The sequence below is a fragment of the Acomys minous genome, assembly GCF_964271855.1.
Source record: "Acomys minous genome assembly, chromosome: 9".
Classification (NCBI taxonomy): Eukaryota; Metazoa; Chordata; class Mammalia; order Rodentia; family Muridae; genus Acomys; species Acomys minous.
Window position 1 is genome coordinate 69,905,140 of NC_140490.1, and position 19,337 is coordinate 69,924,476.

At 43.8% G+C, this 19,337-nt stretch overlaps 1 protein-coding gene and 1 pseudogene across 4 annotated transcripts; one reads left to right on the forward strand and one right to left on the reverse strand.

Moving 5' to 3' along the window:
• The first annotated feature begins 1,265 nt into the window (after positions 1 to 1,265).
• ZNF184 (zinc finger protein 184) lies at positions 1,266 to 15,454 on the forward strand. 3 transcript variants are annotated; one of them, XM_084796276.1, is made up of 6 exons: positions 1,266 to 2,044; positions 2,182 to 2,428; positions 3,526 to 3,593; positions 6,353 to 6,479; positions 6,859 to 6,954; positions 11,202 to 15,454. In XM_084796276.1, the coding sequence occupies exons 2-6, from the start codon at positions 2,377 to 2,379 to the stop codon at positions 13,148 to 13,150; spliced, it is 2,292 nt and encodes a 763-aa protein (XP_084652402.1). In that variant the 5' UTR covers positions 1,266 to 2,044; positions 2,182 to 2,376; the 3' UTR covers positions 13,151 to 15,454. The 3 variants fall into 3 exon arrangements, with proteins under 3 accessions (XP_084652402.1, XP_084652403.1, XP_084652404.1); XM_084796277.1 differs by having other exon boundaries at positions 1,266 to 1,823; XM_084796278.1 differs by having other exon boundaries at positions 1,266 to 1,823; positions 2,220 to 2,428.
• On the reverse strand, positions 9,396 to 10,773 carry LOC311605022 (elongation factor Tu, mitochondrial-like; annotated as a pseudogene). Its single transcript has 2 exons — positions 9,849 to 10,773; positions 9,396 to 9,721 (listed from the first exon to the last, which is right to left on the reverse strand). The product of its transcript is annotated as an elongation factor Tu, mitochondrial-like (transcript).
• Positions 15,455 to 19,337: the final 3,883 nt, after the last annotated feature.

Sequence of the window (19,337 nt, forward strand, 5' to 3'; positions counted from 1 at the left end):
CGTGGGCGACATCTTTGAAGTGTAAAAACCTATTTGTTGGAGTTTTTGGGTACAGCAAGGGCACACTGACAGATTTACTTTAAGTGTTAGTGTAGGAACCAGACAAACTCCATTTTGAAAAAGAAACTCCATTTTGTGTTAAACCTGGCCAAGGGCTGAACCAGATTCCAGAAAAACCCCGAAGTAGTTTAAACGGAAAAATTCCCCCAGCAACACAATCAGCTCACCTTGGGAAAGTTCAAATATATTCTCTGCCTGTCAAGCTGACCAGCAGGTGTTCTGGCACATAGCAACAGCCAATTAGGAGAAGCCAGGCCAAAGTTCCTAATGCCCCAGGACTGCTTCAGCCAATCTTTTCTATAGGCCAGCTTGCCCCTACACCAATTACCCAACCATGAAACGCCAAGGCTTGTAACTCCCTGCTTGCAGCTTTTCTGCCCAAATGTCATCCAATCATATACTGTAAAACCCATATATATATATATATATACCCCCTCTCAATTGAGACTCTTCCCTGCAGGCCACTTCCCTGAATCTGCTGTGTCAGTGCACAGGAGGGGTGGCTCGGGTTTGAACCTGCAATAAAGACTTCCTTGCCATTGCATTTGGACTCAGCTCTTGGGTGGTCTGTTCGGGAGTCTCTCAAAATTTGGGGATAACACTAGGAAAAGAAACGTTCAGAAAGCCATGTTAATACGTAAAATACTGTATGACCACCCCTTTCCTGGCCTCTTTAGTATTAAAAAAGAATGTCAGTCATTTTTTTCAAAGGCAGGGAAACAATCCAATGGGTGATGATGACAAATATTTTCTTCTTCTCTTTATTCTTCCTCCTCCTCCTCCTCCTCTTCCTCCTCTTTCTTTTTTTCTGAGACAGAGGTTTCCTGGTGTATCCCTGGTTGTCCTGGAGCTCACTATGTAGACCATGCTGGCTTCAAACTCAGAGATTCGGCTGCCTCTGGGATTAAAGATTTATTTATTTATGTATTAAATAAACACCTTCACGCCATGTACACCTTCACGCCAGAAGAGGGCATCACATCACATTACATTTTAGATGGCTATGAGCCACCATGTCGTCGCTGGGGATTGAACTCAGGACCTTTGGAAGAGCAGGCGGTGCTCTTACCCACTGAGCCATATCTCCAGCCCCTGGCTCTGGGATTAACGGCGTGCGCGACCAACGCCTGGCGACAAATATTTTCAAAACGACAAAAATCATATAAATTAGAATGCAGGCCAGGTAAGGAAAGCAGGGCTGAATGGTGAAATGTGCACTTGCGTTTTTAAAGTCTCTGTGTGTGAGGTCCAGGCTCTTGGGAGGTGGAGAAGTTACATCAGGATTTCAAGGCCAGCTACGTCTATATTGAATGTTCGAGGCCAACTGAGGAGTATGAGATCCTGCGCCAATATCCCCACCCAAAAACCTGCGAGTGTGTGACTCTGTCTTTGTTACAAACACTGGTATGATCGCCTCTGCTCACAACCCAAGCCACCATACACAAACAGTAGGCGAGCGCCACCTCCCGACCCGCCGGGAAGGACTGCAAAATTAGTAGAAACCTGGGAAAAAGGAATTCAGAGGCGCCGCGCGTTGCATTCTGGGAATTGTGGTCTTTTGTGCTCCCCGATGAGGCGCGCGAGTGTGTTGCTAGGAGGGGAGAAAGAAGGGGAAGGGTCTGCCCGACCGGAAGTGACCGCTAAGCCGCCTGTGGGCGTGGAAAAGGGTGGGTGCTTGGCCAGTCCCACTTCGTGGGCTTTGGGCTCGATGACCACCCCAGGCTCCAGGATCCTAAGGAGTGCGTCACAAGACTGGAGTCCAGGTATCACCATGGCAACCGCCCAGCGCTTTGGGAGTGTGACGTCACCTTGCGGGCCCGCGTGATGAGGCCTGCGCAAGAGGAAGCTGGGGAGTCAGGGAAGGGGGCGCGCCTCCCTTTGGCGTTGCTGGGGACGGTCGGTTCCCCAAGGCTTTGTTCCTTTGTTCTGGGCCGGGCCGGTTGAGGTGCCGCACTGCCCGCCTTTCTGGTGTGCCTCGCAACAGGTGTGTCTGGCCACCGCCTGGGGAGGTAGGAGGTCGCAGATCCGGTGGAGGGCGACTGACCAGACTCTCGGTGGGCAGCCAGAGTCTGGTGCAAGGCAGAGCTGCTTGCTTCCTCTCCACTTTTTGTTTCTCTACAGTAACCCAGACCTCCCCGTTGCTCTCCGTGCTTGGACAGGACCTCCTGGCTAGTCTGTACCGGTCTCAGGTGCGACAACAAGACGTGTGCTGCAGAGTGCACCCTGTGTCTGGTAGGCCAATCTCGGAGAGCATTAGGCACCCATCCTGGAAGGGGAGCGAGACGTCCAAGCCCCAGACTGAAGCTGCTTGTGACAATGTCCACGTGTCCACGTTCTAGCGGAACACGTAGAGCTCCTGAGATGACAGGTAACGGGGATTACCAGGGCAGAGCAGGCTGGTGGAAGCTGATTTGAGAGCTGGGAGGAGGCAGCAGTGTGGTTCCGGGTAAAGAAAACTAATTACATCATCGAAAGAGACTTGGAAGAATTGATTCTGGCTTCTGGACACGAGAGGAACAACAGCTCAGAATATCTGATACTCTCTATATTTCTCCTCATTACCTTTTAGAATAATTGTACTAAAAACAAGTCTCTCCAATGCAAAGATTAGTTTTGAAATAACTTGCAGATAGCAATTTTTCAAGCTTGTGCCGGTGCACGTGTTTGGGTTCAAACAACATCCTTATTTTTTAGTTCCTTTTACCGAAAGTGCCTGTTCTGTAACTTCTGTGTGGATATTAAAAGCACTAGCGACTTTAAATGTTTTCACAATGCTGCTCTTTACCTGTGAGTTCAGCTGTTAGAACTCCTCCCAAGTTTCCTTTGGTAGCCTAGCCTTTGGTAGGTCCCCTATAAGATCTCTAGACTTTTGAGAAGTCTTTTCCTAGTTAGCAGATTTCTTACATTGCAGTGCCTTAAACCAAATATAGTTCTTTAAAAAACACCTGAGAGTGTGACATGTTACTATTTTTCCCTCATTAAATTTTTACTTTTTTTTTTTTTTAGATTTTATGTGTATGGATGTTTGCATGTCTTTACTTTCATTAGGTGTGTGTGTCACTAAACTCACAGAAATCTGCAAATTTGGTCTTCCTTGGTGCTGGGATTAAAGGCATGCACCGTCATACCCGGCTATTTACTCACATTTTATATGTAGCAGAGAAAAGACAGCAGGAATGCCTTGCCCCACTTAATGAGGGTCTCAGATTTATCTATATGAACCATGTGAATAGTTAAGTATCAAGACACAAAACTAACTCCTAAGGCGGTGGTTTCTTTGTTTGTTTGTTTCTGAGCCTACTCAGGACTCACCAAGGCCTCAGTTGAGTCTTTCTGGGGGTTAGGGCATTCCAACATAGAAAGAAAGGGGAGACAGTTGTTATTTCCAGGACGAAAAGAAAGATTTTTCTGGATTGCTGGCAGCAACAGGTCTGGTCAGACTCACCATGGCCTCTTCCTCCTTAGGCCTGACCTTTGCAGACTCCACCAGTCTCCGTGAGGGACATCCCGGGCTTTCACCATCTAGTTTTCGGGTAAGTTGAGATTTTCTTAAATGCCATGTTACTTCTAAGAATAATAAGTCTTTTATTGTGAGGTGTGTTTACTCCAAAATTATTGTTGGTGAGTCTTTCTGGGCTCTCATCTGTGCTGTGGTCTCACCCAGATCCTGCTCTGCTCCCACAGTTTCACCAGTGCACTCTCCGTTCACCTCTTACCTGTCCTGTACTGTACTGCGGCAGGGGAAAAAGAAGCACAACATTTAATCCTTTACTTGAATCGAGTAAAATGGCCCATAAAAATCAAATAGGCAAGTTTACAAAAAGTGAAATGAATGATGCAGCTCTTAGGGAGTGGAGAGGTGTGTGTGGTTTGTGAGGGACAGAGAGTTGAATGGAGGATGTGCAGTTGTACTCTCCCAAGGACAGGTGACATTTGAATACTGGGGTAAGGAAGGTGTGAGGAGCAGAGTTTAGATATGGAGAAAGGTCATAAGCAGAGTGGGCAGGTGGGCACTGGTAACAGTCATAGATTCAGAAGGATTTGGAGGACATGGCTTATTTTGTCAAATTAAAAAATTAAATTGAATGAGGTCAGAATATTAAAGAACTGAGTGGCTCATGAGAAGTGTAAAGGCTTATTCTGTAGGTTATCTGTGAACCATAATACATTTTAATGTAGGAAAAGTTTTCCATGGGCCTTAACCTTAAGACCTCCCTTTACTGGGCTTCCTGTTCTTACTCAGCCTACCCACGCCAGCTCTTCCCAATTTCAGCTTAGGTGCTTTTAGCATTACTTTATTTTTTATTGAGGAATGTTGTGACAATAAACTACATGTATTTAAAGTATATTGTCATTCCTCTGTATCCTGGAGGACTTGGTTTTAGGACCCCTAACAGGTACCAAAATGTGTAGATTCTCAAGTTCCTTACATAAGATGGCACAATATTTGCATATAACCTATCCACATCAGCTTGTATACTTTAATCATCTCTAGATAATTAAATATCTAATACATTGTAAATACAGTATAAATACTATGCAGCTGTTCTACTCTATTGCTTAGGAAATAGCAACAAAAACAATATCTGTGCATATATTCTTTGAGTATAATTTATCTACAGTTGATTGAGTCTACAGATGCAAAGGGTCAGCTCTCATTGGATAAATTTTAACGTGTGTGAAGGTTCATAAAACAATTGTTATGTTCCAGGTAGTGAGTGAACATATCCATAGTAAGAAAACATATTTCTTGTGCCTTGAATCCTTTTAAAATTATTAAGATTCATTTTGACTTTTGTTTCTTCCTTTTCTTTCTTTTCTTTTTTTTTTTTTTTTTGAGATAGGGTTTCTCTTTGTAGCCCTGGCTGTCCTGGACAAGCTCTGTAGACCAGACTCGCCTCAAACTCACAGCAATCCGCCTGTCTTCGCTTCCTGAGTGCTGGAATTAGAGGCATGTGCCACTGTACCCAGCCATTTTGACTTTTCTTTTGCTCAGAATATGATCCATCTTATGAATGAGCACTGTAAAGAAATGTAAATTTGTTCATATTGGGTGAAGTGCATTTCCTGTTTTTACTGTAATTCATTATTATAAGCTTAGTTTGCTCAAAACCGTAGAGGATAAAAATCCAAAATGAGCCGGGCGTGGTGGCGCACGCCTTTAATCCCAGCCCTCGGGAGGCAGAGGCAGGTGGATCGCTGTGAGTTCGAGGCCAGCCTGGTCTACAAAGTGAGTCCAGGACAGCCAAGGCTAACACAGAGAGACCCTGTCTCGAAAAACCAAAAAAAAAAAAAAAAAAAATCCAAAATGAAGCTGGGAGCAGTGGCACGGGCCTTTACTCCTAGCACCTGGGAGGCAAAGGCCAACCAGGATTATATAGCAAGACAAACAACCCCACAATGTATGTAATCTTTAAGCCAACAGGAATATTTGGGCATGTTGTAAAGGTGTAAAGATCTCTATTTATTTATCTTTTGGCCAATAGTTAATTGTATGGTATGATTTAGTGATCAATCCATTGTGTCTTAATTAATTTGGAAACTGCTTAATCCTATCCACTCCTAAATGCATGGGCCTATTTTGAGCTGTTTTCTTCGTACTGAGTTTTATTCCATAACAGGACACTGTTTCGGTCGCTTTACACTTTGATGTCCTTTGAAATGTAATAGGACAGTTGAGTGGTAGTGGCACATGGGGTTCAGTCCCAGCACTCGGAGGCAGAGACAGGCAGATCTCTGAGTTCAAGGCCAGCCTTGTCTACAGAGTCAGTCCCAGGACAGCCAGGAGGAATACACAGAGAAACCCTACCTCACTCCACTCCCCTACCCCCAAAAAAGAAAGAAATGTGATAGGGCAAGTCTGTCATAAAGTTGTTGGATATTCCTGTACATTATAGATGGTAAAAATGTTATCGATGATAGCAATTATTAGTGCTTGCTGTAGAGATGAGGAGGAGGAATAGGGACAGCATTGGCCAGTACTGGTTGAGCACTTAGGGTCCTAAATAAAGCTCTTCACAGGGGGAAAGAATATGCTTTTGGTTTTGAGGATTGAACCTAGGACCGTGCCCATGCTCCACCAATGAGCTATATTACCACCACCCACATGGAACATTTATTGTATTCTTAATACCAATCCTATGTGTAAGGTACTATTTTAAATTTTTCCCAGAGGTGGACATACTAGTGGCATATTAGTATCACTTTTAGTTCATCTCCTGCCTTGATTCTGTGGATAGTACTGGTTTTATCTATTTCCTAAGGCTAACTCATAGAATACCTGCTGTTTTAGGAATCAGTGACCTTCAAGGATGTGGTTGTGAACTTCACCCAGGAAGAATGGAAACACCTGGATCCTACACAGAGAGATTTGTTCAGAGACGTGACATTGGAAAATTACACACATCTGGTCTCCATAGGTGAGGGTGATGCCCCGCAAGTTAAGATCAGGATGTGGGGAAGAGGGTACACACCTCATCTCTGTAGGTGAGGGTAACCCCAAGTTTAGGTCGGCTGTGGGAGGCACATTATCTCTTGTGCTTGGATGTGATTGGCATCTAAGTTTAGGAACCAGCAAATTAAAATTTTGAAAGTGTCTCCTCGTTACTAAGTGGAGCAGTAAACTAATCCTTGTCTCCTCAGGTCAGCCTCTCGGCTGCCCGTTCATTGTTACATTGCCCTGCTTTTCCTCACACCAGATTTTTGCCATGGGGCGTATCTTGGAAGAGTGGTGAGATTGCATTCTGATATGTCGCTATTTCCTTATTGCAGCAGATTCTTTTTTCCCCCTCTGAGCAGGGCTCCAGGTTTCCAAACCTGACATGATTTCCCACCTGGAGCAAGGGACAGAGCCGTGGACTGAGGAATTGTGCATTCCTGTTGGCTCCTTGGGAGGTAAGTGCTCTCCCCTGCAGCCAGCACAGCGAGAAGTGACTCTTCAGCGCCTCACTGTGGAGAGATGAGGACATCTCAACACAGATCCTACTTTGCGTTCCCCTTAGAGGATGCAGCCTTCCTCATTTTTCTGAAGCAGACCTCTAAACCTGCACTCTACATTCTCTCTCCCTACTTTCTTTTGATCTAGAATTGTCCCCTCATTTTCTGTATCAGGGCCTCATCTCTGTTAGCATCAAACATGCTAGTTCCAGATGCTTTCACTTAACACTAAGTGCCTTTTCTTTGTTCCTAAATAAAATAAAAAGAAAGTGAGTTCCATCCCTGCAGCCTTTGCTGTGTTTTATTGTGTATGTTGTTGTAAAGCACTTACTCCATTCTTACTCCCATGCTTGGTTTCACATTCTGTTCCTTTATCGTTCTGTCCTTGAGCTTCTGAAGAATTTTTTTTTTCCTGTAGGCTTGAGTAATTTTCTGCTATAATTGCATTAAATTGTGTCTTTAGACGTCATCTTAGTTTTTTCCTTGCCTTCAGAATTTTTTTAAAAGTTATTTCAGAGTTCTTGGAAGATTTGATTCTTTTCATTAATTTTCCCTTTCTTTATCTATGTTTGATGTATTATTATCTCAACCTAAACATTCATCTCTGAAATGTATTACTCTGATTGGTCTTACCTATTAATAATACTTTCTACTATACTTGAAAAAGATTTATTACTAATTTTGTGTGTGTGTGTGTGTGTGTGTGAGAGAGAGAGAGAGAGAGAGAGAGAGAGAGAGAGAGAGAGAGAGAAAGAGAGAGAGAGAGAGGAGAGAGTGTTTTGCATACATATATGCTTCTTTTACCATATGAATAAATGCCTGGTGCCCACAAAGGTCAGGAGAGGGTGAGGGTATCAAATCCCCTGAAACTAGAGTTTGCGGTGATTTTGAGCCACTGCGTGGGTGCTGGACCCAAACCCAGGTCCTTTAAAAGAGCAATGAGTGCTCTTAACTGAGCCACCTTCCCGGCCCCTCCCCCCATTGCTTCCTTGAGGATGTTGCAGAGGCCAGTCCTTTCAGAGACATAATCTGTGATCCTGGTCTGCCTAATTTTTTTGCAGTCTAGTTATTGTCACCTTTGATTACTTCTGCACATTTTGGGTATAGGAATATGTTAGCCAGTGCCCACAGGTTTTTATATTTAGTAACGTAGGGATTGCTTTTGGGGGAGGGGTATTAGTAGTTAGCATGTTCTTCTGAATTTTCTCTAATCCTTCAAATCCTTCTTTTCCTAGATAATTCTCTTGATTATAGAATAGAGAATGTGACATTGTGTGGTCATTGGTTGTGGTCAATATCACTTTGCCTTCATACATTTCATGCTTGTGATTGGTTACTTCTAAATACTTTCCGTTTTTTGAACAGCACAGGACTCTGGCCCTCATGTTCTTCACCCTACAGTACATCCAGAAGATACTCTTTATTTCATTTGTTTTACTTGTGTATTGGCCAGGGGTGCATGTGCTTATATGAGGTCAACCAACAACTTGCAGTAGTCACTTCTTTCATTCCATGTGGATCCTAGGGATTGAACTCAAATTGTCAGGCCTACCAGCAGCAAGCACCTTTGCTGCATAAGCTATTCCACCAGCCTCAGAAGATGTTCTTTATAATTTACATATTGGTTATGTACAGCAAATGCTGTGTAAATATACTTCCCTGGGTATTGGTGAAAATGTACTTCTGAAACACATCGTCGTTGCTAAAGCTGTGTTGCAGTGACCTTGTTCTTGCTGAAGAAGCTGTGCCACTATGAGGCTGTCTACACTGATGTATGCCATCCCATTGTCTGTGGAGACAGCTTGGGGTCGGCCATTCTGCTCATGCTTGCAGTGGTTGTGACTGGACTCATAGGCAGTGTCTTTTCGTATTTTCCTGTTGCCAGGGTTTTATTTTATTCTGTCACCCTTGAGAGTCTTCCTTACCTCTGTCCTTTTCTCATACGCAGTCCTGTGGCTTCAACTGTTTTCTTTCCTCTTAAGCTGGAAGTCTGTATCTTACACATAAGCATCCTGCTACAATGCTGCTTTTGGCATCTTCTGCTTCTACACCTATAGTTTAGCCTTCCACTTCTTTTCCAAAGTCCATAGTGATAGACTTGATATTTGTTATCTTTCCACCATGGATTATTTCCTCACCTATTTATAACTTAATTTTTTAGCAGAGATAGAATTCTTATTGCAGGGTTCCAGACTAACACTGATAAGTCTTAGGTGAATCTCTCTTATTTATTTGTCTTGAATTAAAATCAGCATTCTTAAAATTTTGCTTTATTGTTCATTACCAAGGAATCTCAATTCATACTGCATCCTTTAGAGTTAGTCCTTTTCTTTGTACCCTTAGTAGTCTCTGGTTACCTTTTTTTTTTTTTTTTTTAATCTATGGTTTACTTGCCTGCCTCACCTGGCAGGCCATTTCTTTTGAGCACAAGTGTCCATTGTTATATGCTGCTTTGATGTAATTGTGTCCACAGGAGGGAGCACTGACCAGGGGAGCCATAAGTTCAAGAACCTGACCAAATGTTCAGCTCGTCTCCATTTGAGATTCTTGTTTTCCTTTGTCGTGGCAGATGTTTCAGTGACAAGGACAGTGCCAGTGGCCTTGTTGACATCCTGCAAGGTGAAGCGCTGGCCTTTCTCTAAGAACACAGGCTGCCACAAGCTCAGGCTGAGCTTCAGGTCCTCTCCAGGCATGGCAGGTTCCTTCCCAGGAGGCATGATGATGCCTGGCAGGCATAAAGTGAAAGCCCCTCCTCCTGAGGATGTAAACCTGGGCCTCGACCCTTTGGTGGGATTGGATAGAGCCTGGCATAATCATGACCAGACAATGCCTTGGAGCTTCCCACTTCAAACCTTGGACCAACAGCACCCAGGTTATCCCCTGCCTCAGCCTTCTCCAGGCTCTTCTGGAACTTCTCGGTGCCTGTCCCCACAGTGCTGATGTCTCGGTGCCTGTCCCCACAGTGCTGATGTCTCGGTGCCTGTCCCCACAGTGCTGATGTCTCGGTGCCTGTCCCCACAGTGCTGATGTCTCGGTGCCTGTCCCCACAGTGCTGATGTTCTTGTTATATTCCAGCAACTCACACTCATCGACCGTCAAACTGCCATGCTCTAGTGTGCCTGTCACCACTGTGTCCCAGCCAGGATTTGAGTAAACTGACTGCAGGGAACATAAAGGGCTTCTTCAGGTCCCAGCTGAGCTCTGGGATGTAAGTGTCCACTGCATCCAGCAGCTTCTGCACTGACTTCACACCTACATCAGCATCACATTGTTCAAGGTCACAGAGAGATGAGCCTGTAATGACTAGGGGCTCCTCTCCTTCATAGTCAAAATAACTGAGCAAATTCTGGATCTCAGCCCCGCTAGCTCCCACCGTATCTGACTCCTGGACAGAGTCTGCTTTGTTCACACACAACACAGCATGCTTGATTCCAGTCTGTTAAGCCATTAGGTTCTTGATGGCATGGGGCCATCATCGGCTGTCACCACCAAGGTGCAGCCATCCAGCGGGGCCAGTGCCTATGATCCATGTTCTTAAAAGACATGGGCATGACTTGGACAGTCTGCGCAGGCACAGTAGGAGGCAGCAGTGCTCTGCTCCACATGGCTGCATTGGTGCTGATACCCTAAACCCTTCTCTGGGACGTTGTCTATGTCCTTGTACTTCCCGTACTTAGCCCTACCTCCCTTGGCTAAAATTTTTATAGATGCTGTGATCAGAGTAGTCTTTCCTGAGATTTCATGTGGCCAGTGGTACTCACATTCGCATGGGGTTTGTCATACACAAAAATCTTCAGTGGCTGCAGCCGACCTTGCATCAGTGGGCTCAGGCTGGCACCGAGACTGCTGAAACAGGGTGTCACTTGCAATAGGGTGGGGGCCACCATTGTGGTAGCACTACATCAGCCTTTGAATGCTGAGAGTAAAGGAGTGGAGTACTACACACAGCTTATCTCTTATATTTAATTTTCTCTTTAAATACCATTTTTATCTGTCCTCAGAGAACACCTATGAAACAACCCTAGAGACCATCTATGAAACTGAAGTAAGATTGCTCTTTCCAGTTTCAGTTTATTCTCCTTAGCTCCCACTTTCTACTCAAATATTAGGGTTATGTATTTGAGAACCTTCAAATGATTAGTTTCCACAAGGGCAATTTTCTTTTGTTCTGTCCAGAAAATACTGGCATTTTTTTTTTCTTTCAGACTGGAAGACAAGACCTGAAGATGGTGTGTCACCCCTAGAACGTGACATTTCTGAAGAGCACCTGTTCTCAGAGGCAGAATTAAACAACTATAAATGGGAAGATTCTTGCAGCTCCAGTGTCTTAGAAACATGGAAATCTGATGGGAGTTCAGAGAAACTTCAGGCAAACCAACAGACGCTGCCAAGGGAAAGAAAAATAACTGGGAAAACAGTACTCATTTGTGAGAGCAATCTTGACCTGAGTTCAAACCTTGTAACACAAACAGAAGTAGCTCTAGACCAAACTTCCACCAAAACAAGAGCCAAGCAGAATTCACACTCCGTTAAGAAAGAGAAGCTATGTAAGTGCAATGAATGTGGTAAAGCTTTTACTTACTGCTCTGCTCTCATCCGCCATCAAAGAACACATACTGGAGAAAAACCATATAAGTGTAATGAATGTAACAAAGCTTTCAGCCGAAGTGAAAACCTTATAAACCACCAGAGAATTCATACTGGAGATAAACCTTACAAATGTGACCAGTGTGGAAAGGGGTTCATTGAGGGTCCATCTCTCACTCAACATCAAAGAATTCATACTGGAGAAAAACCCTACAAATGTGATGAGTGTGGGAAAGCTTTTAGTCAGAGGACCCATCTTGTTCAGCATCAGAGAATTCACACTGGGGAGAAACCATACACTTGTAATGAGTGTGGAAAGTCCTTCAGCCAGAGAGGTCACTTTATGGAACACCAGAAGATTCATACAGGAGAAAAGCCTTTCAAATGTGAAGAATGTGAAAAAACTTTCACCAGGAGCACACACCTTACTCAACATCAAAAAATTCATACTGGAGAGAAAACTTACAAGTGTAACGAATGTGGAAAGGCCTTCAATGGCCCATCAACGTTCATCCGTCACCATATGATTCATACTGGAGAAAAGCCTTACGAATGCAATGAGTGTGGAAAAGCCTTTAGTCAGCACTCAAACCTGACTCAACATCAAAAAACACACACTGGTGAAAAACCCTATGACTGTGCAGAGTGTGGGAAATCCTTTAGTTACTGGTCCTCCCTTGCTCAACATCTGAAAATTCATACCGGAGAAAAGCCCTACAAATGCAGTGATTGTGGAAAGGCCTTCAGCTACTGCTCGTCCCTGACTCAGCATCGAAGAATTCACACTCGAGAAAAACCCTTTGAGTGCAGTGAGTGTGGAAAGGCCTTCAGTTATCTGTCAAACCTTAATCAGCATCAGAAAACCCATAGCCAGGAGAAAGCCTATGAATGTAAGGAATGTGGGAAAGCCTTCATTCGGAGCTCATCTCTTGCTAAGCATGAAAGAATTCACACTGGAGAGAAGCCTTATCAGTGTCACGAATGTGGGAAGACCTTCAGCTATGGCTCATCTCTTATTCAGCATAAGAAAATCCATACTGGTGAAAGACCTTATAAATGCAATGAATGTGGCAGAGCCTTCAACCAGAAAATACACCTTACACAACACAGAAGAATTCATACAGGAGCAAAGCCGTATGCATGTCCCAAGTGTGGTAAGACTTTTCGACACTGTTCATCTCTTGCTCAACATCAAAAAACTCACACAGAAGAAAAACCCTACCAGTGTAACAAATGTGAAAAAACCTTCAGCCAGAGCTCCCATCTGACGCAGCACCAGCAAATTCATACGGGAGAAAAGCCCTATAAGTGTAATGAATGTGACAAATCCTTTACCCGGAGCATGCACCTAACTGAACATCAGAGTACTCACACTGGAGCAAAACCTTACAACTGTAACGAATGCCCAAAGGCTTTCAGCCAGGATGCACACCTTATTCAGCATCAGAAGATTCATTCAGGAGAGAAGCTTTTTGGGTGTGATGACTGTGGGAAAGCCTTCCGGTATCGCTCTGCTCTCACTAAACACCAGAGACTGCACCCTGGCATGGCTGCTATAGGAACATAAATGTAGCTGCTCTATTCACTTTGGTTTTATAGCGATGAATCAGAGTGGGGTGAGGAACTCTAAAGTATTTTACATCTTCCCTATCACATGATAGGATAGAGAGTCCATTGGGCTAAACTAGTTCAAGTATGCTATTGGAACAACATCCTGACAAGCTACTTTAAGTTCCTTCCTTTTTTTTTTTTTTTAAGATTTTATTTTTATGAGTACACTGTCTTCATGCACAGAAGAGGGCACCAGATTTTATTACAGATGGCTGTGAGCTACTATGTGGTTGCTGGGAATTGAACTCAGGACCTCTAGAAGAGCTGTAAGTGCTTTTACCCACTGAGCCATCTCTCCAGCCCCAAAATTCCTTCTGAACACGAGATGAAACAAAAGATTCAGAGATGCTTTGAAAGGTAGCTTGGAGTTTTCTCAGTTTTGTATATTTTCAATATATTCATAAGTGCAGTATACACCCACATTTTGTCTTGGAACTACAATGTGGTTTTTGCATGTTTTGCTAGAAGTAGAAATTTGTGTTTTAGTAACTAGGAATTTGTTTTGTTCCTGTTTTAATGCACTTACTTATTCAGGTAACTGATTATTAAATAAAAATTTTTAAATACAATCATTCAGTTGCCTGTGACTATAAAATTCAGTAGCAGGCTCATTGGTGTGTACCTGTGTTTCCGGCTTTATAGGTTGAAATGCAAAGTCACAGCCTAGGACTCTAAAGTAGACTGGACAACACAAAGAACCTTTATCTCAAAAATCAGTATCTCCTCTTCTAGCTTTAAAATGGTTAGGAGTTACAGCTGGAGAGGTTGCTTCTACAGTATGTATTAGTATTTAACCCTGGTGGTATGTGGCTTCTTGGTTGCATTACAGTAACAAGTAGACTAGATAGAGTTTAAACAGTTTTATCTCTCACAGTTCTGGAGGTTAGAGTCTGCAGAGGGTCCACTTTCTGGTTGAAGTCACCTATGATCTTATGGTTTTCTTTTGTTTTCTGTTTTGTTTTGGAGACAGGGTTTCTCTGTGTAGCCCTGGCTGTCCTGGACTCAAACTTGAAGAGATACACCTGCTTCTGCCTCCCTAAGTGCTGGAATCACAGATGTGTGCCATGCCATGCCTTTCTTGTTCTTACATGACAGAAAACAGAGATTTGTATAAAGTCCTGTTCTAGAATTTTCTATGCTCAAATTTTCCAGACCCTCATTCCTAATAACACCATATCGGGGAATGAGTTCTCAGCTTATGCATTTGGAGATGATTCAAGCCCAACAACTGAGAACAAGAAAATTTTAGTGCAGAGGCTGCACTTAAGACGCATTCAGTTGGCCCAGGATATGGGACTCAGGCTTCAGAGTTTTCTTTAAAAACTCTTGCCATCCCTAGTCCTCACGTTTTGGGTCATAATCTCTGTTACGTTGCCCTGGCTGTCGTAGAACTCATTCCAGACATCCTCCTGCCTTTGCCTCTTGAGTGCTGGGGTTAGAAGCGTGTGCCACCGTGCCTGGCTGTTTAACTTCTAACTTGTACCCACCCTTTTAGTTGTGTCTCCCCTTGGCTGCTCACAGGTACTCAGTCCACATGTTGTAGCCCTGTTTATAAGGATCTCTCAGGCCCTGGGAGGCAGGTTGACTTGCGTCTTCACCAAAGTACAAAGACTCAGTCACAGCGTACAGTTCTCTCACTTACACTGAGTTTCCTTGTGTCAGAATAAGATAACTGTATTATACATCCTAGAGAATGATATACATTCAGCTCTGACTGAGTGAATTCACTAAGTATATAGCAAGCAGGGGCCATGGCAATCTTCTCTGTGGTGTTCCAAATTTAGTCCTTTGTTGCCTGGGTAAAACGTTGATTTTTTAAAGATTTATTTTTAGGTGTATGTGTGTGAGTGAATGGCGTATGAGTGTTTGTGCCCTAGGCCAAAAAAGGGCCTGGCACAGGCATCTGTGGGCTGTCCGCAGTGGGTGCTGAACTCCTGCCCTCCTAACCACTGAGCCGTCTCTCCTGTTCTGGACTGCACTTTAGGTGGTTGCATGAGGAACTCTGCTCTGACCATCCATTAGCCAGTCTTTGAGTTCTTTTATGAGCCCCGTTCAGGTATTCAACTGGAAATCATTATATAGAAATCAAGATTGTGGCATAAGATTTTCTATTGTATATTTTTATGACACTGGCTACTTAGATTGAATTAAAATAATCTAGACTTCAAAAATGTAAATACAGTTATATGTATGAAAGTTGATCCAGCTGGAGGCAAATACATTAAATAAAGTCAGTCTTAGAAAGACAAAAAAAAAAAAATCAAGTTTGTCAGCTGGGCTACACATCTTTAATCCCAGCACTCAGTAGGCAGAGGCAGGTGGATAACTTGAGTTTGAAGCCAGTCTGGTCTACAGATTGTTTTCCTAGGGAAATTCTGGCTTTTTTCAAAGCCCACATAAGTGCACATGTATGGGCACTAGAGTAGAGGAAGAAACACTGTTAAGCCCTCATAATTCTTGATATTCCATTCTGTAGTCTGTTAGTGCTGTAAGATGTTGGCAATAAATGTTTAAGAATATGATGGGGCTGGGTGCCGTGGTGCATGCCTGTAATCCCAGCACTCTGGCAGGCAGAGGAAGGCAGGTCTCTGTGAGTTCCAGGTGAGCCTGGTCTACAAAGCAAGTCCAGGATAGGCAGGGCTACACAGAGAAACCCTGTCTTGAAAAACCAAAACCAAACCAAAAGAAATAATGGCAGAACAAGTTAATGTTGAGGGAAAAGCCCATTAACTCTCTCTCTTAAACTCTCATTAGAGGCTGGAGTGATGGCTCAGTGGTTAAGAACATTTGTTGCCCTAACAGAGGACCCAGTATCTACAAGGCTCACATCTACCAGTAACTTCAGTTCCAGAGGTTCCGGTGCCCTCCACATACATGCAGGAAAAACAAAAGATAGGAAATCAAACTGGTTGTGGCTAGAGAAATGTATCTTCTATAGGAGTTTGGTGTGGAAAGAGGGCAGTGTAAGCCACGCCGTGGTACAGTCAGACTCATTTCTGGATCTTCTCTTGGACACACCTTCTGTCTCAGGCTTCCAGATGCCTGGGCCATGGAATCTCCTATACAGGATTCATCCTTAGCTCAGACTCTGAGATCCATGTGACGCAAGAGGGAAATCCAGTTCACAACTCTGTAGCCAGTGTTGGTTCAAACTTCTAGAGTCTGATACTAGGCAGCTTATTTAAAACTTTTAAGTACAACACAATTTGGATAAAGATCAATCCCACTTTGTGAAACTGGTATCTTAATTCTGCATAACTAGTAACTTGACATTTGTTACTTTTGAGTCAGGACGGTTTGGGGAAAGTGTTTACCTAGAGCATGCACCTAACTGAGCATCAGAGTAATCACACTGGAGAGAAACCTTACACTGTAGCGAATGCCCAATCAAGCCACTGGAGTCTGAGCAGATGCAGAGTCGGCACATGTGGCTTGTTCCCAGGCTGCCTTTTTTCATTGTCCCTGGTCCATCTGTAATTCCTAGCAGATAGGCCTTGATCATGCAGCTTTGGCAAATAAAATAGTGATGTGTTTTGCATAGGAATAGTAGCAGCGTTGGCGTAGAACCTGTTTTCTACAGACCTTAGCTGTTTCCAGGCAGGAGCCCAGAGGGTGGAAATGTTTCATCTGGAAAGTGTGATGATGAGAAGGTGGGCTTTCCTGGTAGGGCGTGGCTTGTGCTGTTTACTGAAAAGTTCCATAATCAGAGCTTCCCACAGCAGTGTGAGGAGCAGGAAACAACAAAAGCCAGCTCTGTGTCTTTGCTGATATAGCTGAAAGCTCATATGGCTCATATGTGAACTAAGCTACTGACAAAGGAAATAAGGACATTTCAGAGGGGTACCAGCAGGGCTTGAGAGCCATCTGTGTGGTAAGGAAACGAGTTGCTGTGCAGATCCCACTAGGACAATGGTATGTGTGGTGAGCTCCTTGGCCCTTTGGCATCCGGGAAGGCAGGTTGCTGTTATGCCAGACTTCACCAGATATTTGAACATTTATTATTGCTGACTACTGCCCTTAAATATGAATAGCATTTCCTAGTTAGGATGGTGTAGCTGGTCTTTGCTGATCTTCTTTTTCCTACCCTTTAACTTCCCTGGACACACACCCCAGTTTCACCCCTATTACTAAATGGGGGGGAGGGGGGAGAAAGAGAGGAGAGAGAGAGATCTAATTTATTTCTTATTGTTTCTTTGTTGCTTGTAGCTGGCCTTTGCTACTTTGTGGGTTCTTCTTTTTCCCACCCTTTATCCTATCACTCGATAGGAGAGAAAGTAAAGAGCAGAGAGGTGATAGAGATACTTGAATCTAATTTGTTTTTCCTTTGATCACAACTACTAACAAACTGTGACCAACAAACACCAACCCCACCTCTCAGGGCCCTAGCATTTATATACCCTCTGGAAAAGTTACCTGAATTCCAAAAATCATACAATCAAAGAAACTATCTGCCCTGGCAAAACCACCTCTGCTAGAGCATGAGGCAAATCATAGTCAGGTTCTGCAGAAAGTCCAAAACAGACCCATAGCCCCACACTTGGGATTAAAATGAAAATATTCTTATAAATAGTTGTGTGTGTGTGTCCATGTCCATGTGTGTGTGTGTGTGTGTGTGTGTGTGTGTGTGTGTGTGTGTGTGAGTTTAAAGAAATCAAATTCCAGAATTGTCACTACAGGATGGTTAATATTTACTACCATCTTGGTTGGATTTAGAATCACCAGGAACTACACCCCTAGGTGTTGCCTGTGAAGGTTTCCCCAGAGGACTAGCTGAGGAATCCCACTGAGCAGCAACAGCAGCAGGTCCGGGTCCTATGCAGAGTATGAACAGGGTGTGGTGGTTTGAATGAAATGGCTCCCAGCCAGGTGATGGTGGTGCATGTCTTTAATCCCAGCACTCGGGAGGCAGAGGCAGGTGGATCCCTGTGAGTTCGAGGCCAGCTTGGTCTATAATATGAGTACAGGACAGCCAAGGCTACACAGAGAAGCCCTGTCTCAAAAAAACAAAACAAAACAAAAAACCGGAAAAAAATAAAAAAGAAGAAGAAAGAAAGAAAGAAAAGAAAATGGCTCCCATAGGCTCACAGGGAGAGGCACTATTTGAGAAGATTAGCATGTGTGGCCTTGTTAAAGAAGTGTGTCACTGGAAGTGGGCATTGGAGTTTCAGAAGCCCAAGCCAGGCCCATTATCTCTCTCTTCCTGCTGCCCGTGGATCTGATTGTAGAACTCTCAGTTCTTCCTCCAGCACCATGTCTGCCCGGGTGCCACCATGCTTCCTGCCATGCTGATAGTACCTTTGAAACTGTAAGCCAGCACTAATTAAATGTTTTCCTTTATAAATAGGATTGCTGTGGTCATGGTGTCTCTTCACAGCAATAGAAATGACTGAGATACAGAGCAACCGGCATGCCCTTTGTTTCCTGACCTCAGACAAAGCTGCCTCACATGTCACCTCAGTTATCACTGCCAGGCCTTCTTTGCCATGCTGGACCCTCATAAACCCTTTCTTAAGTTGTTTCTGTCAAATATTTTGTCCCAATGAGAAAAGTAACTAATACACCAGTCATTGTGACTATTAACATACAGTCTGCTATAAAGTGGTGCCATGTTGAGGGACTAAAAATGAAATCCTCTCATAGACTGACCAGGGCCATGACTAATAATAAAGATGGGAAAATTCCAATATGGCTGGCATCATCCTCACCTTCTGGACCTGAGACAAAAGCTTGGCAGTCTAAAAGAGACCTTGTAAGATTTTTTTCCCCTGAGTCAGAAGCGCCCCTCCCTCTGCCTGTGTCCTAAATGAGTTCAACGTCAGATTGATGAGTTTAGCCCAACCTTGTGGACTGATAAGCCTCCCTGTCTTTGTCCAAACTGACCAACCCTAAATTGGGTCAGGAAGACAACCTCAAAGACCCCTTCAGCCCTCAAGGAGAGACTAGAATCCCACATCCGGCTTGAGTCACTCCTTTGCTTTGCAGAGGGCCTTTGTGTGTGCTTGCTGCGTATTTCCAAACCCCTAAGAAAAGCCTTTCTTTACCAGCTGATTCTGTCTGTTGTGTCTGGCATCTACCACACTGCTGTCTGTTGGACTAGAGATTTAGTTCCCTGATGAAGCCAATGTAACATGGTAGCAAGTAGG

Bases quoted from the DNA above. Each gene is read 5' to 3' on its own strand.
- ZNF184 (XM_084796276.1), top strand. From the start codon at position 2,377: ATGTCCACGTGTCCACGTTCTAGCGGAACACGTAGAGCTCCTGAGATG. The intron at 6,480-6,858 runs GTGAGGGTGATG...CCCTCTGAGCAG, and splicing joins CACACATCTGGTCTCCATAG to GGCTCCAGGTTTCCAAACCT. The intron at 6,955-11,201 runs GTAAGTGCTCTC...TTTTTCTTTCAG, and splicing joins TCCTGTTGGCTCCTTGGGAG to ACTGGAAGACAAGACCTGAA.